Source organism: Merops nubicus, unplaced genomic scaffold (genome assembly GCF_000691845.1).
Source record: "Merops nubicus isolate BGI_N331 unplaced genomic scaffold, ASM69184v1 scaffold13925, whole genome shotgun sequence".
In the NCBI taxonomy this organism is placed as follows: Eukaryota; Metazoa; Chordata; class Aves; order Coraciiformes; family Meropidae; genus Merops; species Merops nubicus.
In genome coordinates this window covers 18,104-24,664 of record NW_008607712.1, presented here as the reverse complement: position 1 = coordinate 24,664, position 6,561 = coordinate 18,104, and the positions used below count along the sequence as shown (strand labels likewise).

Here is a 6,561-nt window from a genome sequence, read left to right as displayed (position 1 = left end):
TCATGATTCCCCCCCTGCCATCCAATAGTGGCACTGATCCTTGGCTCTCTTTTTGTTGTTAATGTATTTGTAAAAGCCTTTTCCATTATCTCTTACACCAGTGGCAAGGTTGAGCTCTAGGTGGACTTTTGCCTTTCTGATGTTCTCTCTGCATGACCTAACTAGATCCCGGTGCTCTTCTTGAGCAGCCTGCCCCTTCTTCCAAGGGTGGTAAACTTTTTTTCCCCCAAGTCCAAACAAAAGCTCCCTGTTCAGCTAGGCAGGTCATCTTATGACACATGGGGACAGACTGGTAGGCTCACTTACCCACTGTGTCAGGAATTTATCTTCCACACACTCCAGAAACCTCCTAGGCTGCTTCCTTTCTGTTGTGTTGTATTTCCAGCAGAAAATACTATTCCCTCCTTAGAAAACAAGTGTCCTTACTGAGTGAGTCACAATAAACAGTGATCAAATTCTTTCCCCTGGTAATCTTAAAATTTGATCTAAATGCAGTAATAGAAACAAACAGTTCATATTATTAATTTTGGTATTACCACCTTTCCAGTACTAAATCCCCAGGGAGTAAATGCTGTACAGTCATCTTGCTGTTAATTTTTTTTCCTGCAGTACCCATCAGCCTTCTCCAATTTTGCATAATGCAAATAATGTGTCCTCTGTCACTCATACCAGAAGAATTTTACACTTCTTGACAATACACATTTGTACATCACTGAATAATTTTGATTTTAATGCAAATTTTCAGAGAAGCAGCATTAGACTGTTCTGCTTTCCTCTTCCTTTTACTCCTGAAGTTCCTAATCTGTGATCATGTAAGTTTTCAGTTCTGTATTCTCAGAGTTTGTCAGGGTCATTTTGGAAAACCAGTCATATTTTCTTCCTTTCTGGTCATACTGCAAGGAGTTTAGCTTTTCTGTTAACTATGTACTTGTATAAAGCTATTTTATCTTCTTTTATCAAGTGGTATAACATCAGTTCTATACTTTAGGACAGAGGAAGGAACTGTCTCTTCACAGCTTTCTGCCTCTTTACCCTTTGGTTAAACATTAAAATATCTCCTTATCTATGTTGTTTTTGTCCAGAATACCCATCTCTCTCTCTGGCCTATGCTTGGGAGAAGGCCCTACACCCTACCACAAAAATCCTCCTTCACACTTTGTGGTGAGCTGCCAGCCCCACTGGTTTTCCTTTGAGAAGTTTGCTGGTCAGCAGAACAGCAAAGCAGACAGCACAGCATGATCTGCAGAGCTGCACCAGCCGCCCACGTTTGACTCCCTGTACCTGCCAAAGTGCTTCTACACCCCCAAGCAGCAGAACAGCTGCAGCTGTCCAGTGTCAGCTGTGACAACTTCACGGTTAGAAAGCCTTTGTGAGGTGGCTTCCAACCCCCTCCCCAGCTAAAAATTAGGAGCTTTACAGAAACTGGCTTCAGAACAGATATTAAAGAAAAAGAGCAAGAGAAAACAACCCAGCCTTACACGTTAGAATGTACAACAGAGGCTGATGTAAGCAAAAGTACAAAAGATAGTGAGGACAATAAAATAGAACTAAGACATAGTAATATTTCCTTTTATTTGATAGAAAGTAGCTTCAAAAATATGATTAACTATATACATTTTTATATGCTGTAAATACAATTCCATATACAAAATGTACATGATAGCAAATATCTTTCTGTTACATTTTATAGATGGTAGTTAATAACATGAGATAGAAGTTATATCGTATTTCATACCTGCTTTCACCCTGATCCTATCTGCAAGGAACTGATAGAGAGGAAAGATGAAGAAAGCTAGCAGACCACTAAATGCATTCCCCAGCCCCACAGAAGTCTTCTCCATGGTGCATTTTATTAGTGCATTGTCCTGGTACAGTTAGGTTTGCAGCACTTCCCTTCAGAGGTATTTGGCCACTAACCTTATCTTCAGATTTTTTTTCCTAGCATTCACCCTAATACTATTGCTGATTTATTTCTGTAACTCAGCTCTCCTGAGTTACAGAAATTCTCCTCAAATCAAGCTAAACTTCTTCAACTTCATGATTTTTTAAATTTTTTTTTCTTATTGTGAATCCTCAATTGCTTGCTTGCCTCCTATGAAATAGATTTAGCTATTAGTACTCTCTGTTCTGGGAGAAGTACACTCAAGCACAAAAGCTATAATGCACGTGTTCTCTCCTTCCAGTGCTACTGGCACACTGCAAACCTGGAAACACTCAGGAAGGAAAAAAAATGTACCTTCCCTCCTCCTCTTCCTCAGGGAATTACAGGTGGTGTGACTGCTGGCTGCTCCCTGAGACAAGTGGTGTCGGATCTCAGGAGGAAGTGCCCAGTTACTGGGACGTCCCAGTACCATGAGGAATGCTCCACCTGTCCACCCTCTCTGAGCAGGAGGCAGCACACCAAACTCAAAGCACAGGGAGTACAGGCTGGTGACTGGGCCCTTCACTAGTCTCTTCCAGGAGACTGGCTCCGTTTCCCGGCTGGAGGGATCAGGCACACTTATCCTGTGGGCCTGCTGTTCAGGCAGGGAGAGTGACAGCTGCCAAACCAGCCAAGTACCAGCAGCAGAAGGCCTGGCAGAGAAGCTGTGGCCTCCACAACCAAACAGGCTATCCTGGGGGACTATTCCCTGAGCTAAGAGGGCCCATGGCTTCTTTCATGGCCTTTCCAGCTTTCAGGGGTTAAAAACAAGCCACTTCTTTCCTGCAGACGTCTTGAGAGCTGTAGTTTCATTGCCCCGAGAATGTTTTCTTCCTTCCAAGTTGACAGCATCCTTAAATATCTATTTTATTTCTTCTTCTCTGCTCATGTGGTCCTGTACTTTCTAACCCTGTGCTGGCCATAGTCTTCATTTCACTAGGAAATTTCTCTATTCTGTTTTCATACCTCTATATCTTTTTTGTATTAATATGCAATAGCTTTCTCTGATCGGTAAAGCAGTTTGCCATCAGCTGTCAAGGTGAAAGCAAGGGGATTAAGGTTGCTCTTATACATTCTTTTGGTATTACTTGAAAGAATGCCTTTTTGCTAGCTAAGGGGAAGTCTACTTAATTCTTCAGAACAAGTTTATATTTTTTTATTAGTGCATAACATGCATATATTTAATAATATCTTAAAGCCAAAGATATTAATACGCTTTCATTTTTTTTTGTAGGCTGTGGGATTTTCATTTGTTTGAGAAAATGGTTTTCAGGCTTCTATTCTGCTTGCAGTATCTCTGTCCACTGTTGCTAGGCCCATTTAGATATTATTTCTTTTTTATGTTATACTACTCCTTAACCTGGTATGAAATACCTTCTGTTATTTGTTGTCTGAATTCCTGAGATCCTGTCCACAACCGTGGTTGGGAGAGGGCGCTGGTGAGCTTCTGGCGAGTTGAGACTCCACCTTGGAAGTGGGCTTGAAACACTCCTGCTGACCTTGTGGGGTGGGAGGTGGAGGAGTCTGACGGCTGTCACTTTGCTGAACTTGTGCATTGGCAGCTGGTGAATCATCATCCTGCTGGTCTTGGGTGCTGGGAGGAACAGCCGAAGAGATGATGCCCTGAGGAGCAGCTGTTGAACCACTGTTGAGACAATTTATAACTAAGCTTGAGATACTGATGTTAAATGTGCAGCTACCGCTGTTCTTTGTTTCTGACCAGCAGAGTTTATTAGCTAGTTAATGAGTTTTGCATATTCCCTTTTCCTGGTTTCATGTGAGTCTTAGGGACCTGAGGTGGTGACTTCTCTGTCTCATTGGATCTGACTCCGAATTCCTTCTCTTGAATCCTAATTGTATTCTGGGGAAAGGTGAGGAGGTGGGCAAGGAAGGAGGAGCAGCAAGGGAGGAGAAACCTGCAGTATCACTAGTTTTAAAGGTAACTTGTGTGTAAGTTGTTACTAAGGGTACTCCACAACAGGATTTTCTCTTGACCCCTCTCCGTATATCATTGCAAGGTGAACTGAAGGTTTAACAGTGAAATTATGAGCACTTTTAAATTCTTCTAAATTTCTTAGAGTGAAAATTTGTGTCATCTGAGTTAAAGGAATCACCACTGTTATCCTGACTACTTATAAGGTGTTTAAATGCTTTTACAGTGAGGAAATTCTGAACATGTATAATAAATCCATTATAAATGCATTCTAAAAAGCATCCATTCAAGAGAGACTATGCAGAAAATATCTGCATTGTTTTCAGTGGATGTTGGACTGGATTTTATGTAAGCATTTGTCGATAACAGAAATAAATACATTTTTCAGATAAATATATAAATAACCAAGTTTAAATCAAAAGGTCTATAGGCAGTAATAAAAAGCAACCTAGGATTGTTATAATGCTATCTCAAGATCCTTCCATCAAAGCTTCTGGAATATTGTGTCTGTACATGAGAAGCCTCAGGAATTAGCAAAATTTATGGATGCATCTGATGAAGATAAGAATTCAAAACACAAAATATTTAAGGTTTAATACTTTCAAAGAAGACAGGGTTTGTGTTTCTGTGCTGTTATTTTTACCCCCAGTGTCAAGGAAAAGGGAAAATACTTCAGTGAATCAATGCACACTGTATGTTACAAAACAGAGGACATTTGTTTTAGGAAGCCTTCTCATGTCTAGGAGAAAAACATTAACATAGTAAACTGTATTTTAGCAGGCTGGTGCATTTGTTTATTGTTTCCAGATGGGAAAACTTGTGTATGTGGATTCTTCCAACAGATATTGCCTGAGTATTTCTCAAGTAGTAGTTCATAGACCCCTGGTGGTCCATGGAGCACTACCATGTGGCTTAGAGAGGAATTTTAGTAGCAAAGCACTGCTATTTTTCAAAAAATTGTTTTTTGTAACATACTCAAATATCTTGGTGTTGTGTTGTGTTGTTTGTTTGTTTGTTTTTATGAAGTGTCTTATAATTAAAAATACAGATTTTAAAACATGCATGAGATAACTGAACTAGGAAGAAGTACAATATTACTTCAGTATGGAAAGTTTAAATAAGGACAAATCTGTTTTCCCTGTTTCACTGATTTTAATCTCTTACTGTTCCTGAGGAGATGCTGAAAGTGATGGGACTGTTTAGCCTCAAGAAGGCTCAAGCAGATCCTATCTGTGTGTATTAATAAGTGGTGGAAGGTTGTAAAGAAGATGGTGCCCAATGGCAGCACCAGATGCAATGGGCAGGAACCGAGACACACGTGTTGTGTGAACGTGAGGAAACACTTCTTCATTGTGAGGAGTACCAAGCACTAACACAGGTTGCCCAGAGTGTCTGGGGAATCTTCATCCTTGGGGATACTCAGCCAAACTGCACGTGGCTCCAAGCTACCTAGTCCATGTGACCCTGCTTTGAGCAGTGGGAGTTGGACTAGCTCATCTACAGAGACCCCTCCCAACTTCAACTATTCCGTGACATGTACATTTGGTATATGAGGAAACAGTGCCATCCAATAGCTGACTTCAGTAATGATGGGGATGAGTTCAGCAGTTTTAGACCAGTCTCGTTCACAAGGTAAGAATGCCCATAATACGGAAGATGTTATTTAATAATTTCTCTGCCCCAATAACTTAGACTCTTCTGGTGGTAAAAGAGTGCCCATTTAGCTCTCCTTACAGTACTTTTATTAGTACTACCAAAGGGGTGTGATTTTCCTTATCTTCATGTGTGGGTTAATTGAGGCACAACAGGTGATATGAAATGAAAATAGAATTGGGTGGTCTCTGGAAAGCCTACAGAAAAGTATATAATGCCCAATATAAAATGATGCCCAATATAGAATGATATATCGATCAAAGTAACTCCATGTGTTTACTTCTGTATTCTCTTCCAATAATTCAATAGCCTTGTGTTGCTTTGTCTAGAATGAGCAACTTTTTTTGTGCTGTAATGTGAAGCTGGACTGTTTCTGTATGATGCACTTTTTGTATAAGGTTATGAAAATAACCTAAATAACCCGAAATCAACTTGTCCATCCATATATGAACAGGCATCTTCATGGTAATTTTAAGATTGTTTTTAGATTTTGTTACCACGCATATGGAATTACACATTGCAGGATACTTTTTTTTTTTTTCCCCCAAGACTTACCAAAAGCTATGCTTCTGAAAAGCACCTGAGTTAAGATCTTTGCTTAAAATTGGCTTCTTGGTGCAATTGTTCAGTTTTTGTCCCATCATTCGCCTAATTAAGGCATCATCTGTGTTTGGAAACAACTGTTTTGTGATTCCTGAAAAATAAAGAGATTATATATTTATGAAGACTCCAAATCAGGGAAACACCAGATATGTGGTCTCAAATGCATTTCTTGCATCTTTGAAATTTCCAGCTACTTCAGCTTCAGCTCTGGTTACTTTGCTGTCTTCACACACTACTTCATAGATTTTGTACATGCCAGCCCTTGCTTTTCTCTTGGTGGACTCAAAAGGGAACCCCAGGTCCACAAGGGCTTCCTGGAGTGATTTGGGTTTGCTCATCTTGCTTCCTTTGTTCTGTTCTTGATCAGAGAGTCCTTTTCCTATCCTTGTCAGTCCTGATGCCTCTGAATCTTATAGGCTTTGTTCATTAATTGTCATTTGTAGGTGATGTC

General features: G+C 40.2%; 1 protein-coding gene across 1 annotated transcript in view; it reads right to left on the bottom strand.

Moving 5' to 3' along the window:
• Positions 1–3,301: 3,301 nt before the first annotated feature.
• BEND6 (BEN domain containing 6) overlaps positions 3,302–6,561 on the bottom strand; it is an 8,896-nt gene continuing 5,636 nt past the window's right edge. The window contains exons 5-6 of the mRNA XM_008940038.1: positions 6,063–6,201; positions 3,302–3,566 (exon numbers count right to left, since the gene is read on the bottom strand). Coding sequence (XP_008938286.1) covers positions 3,302–3,566; positions 6,063–6,201 — 404 coding nt within the window. The remainder of the gene's footprint in view (positions 3,567–6,062; positions 6,202–6,561) is intronic.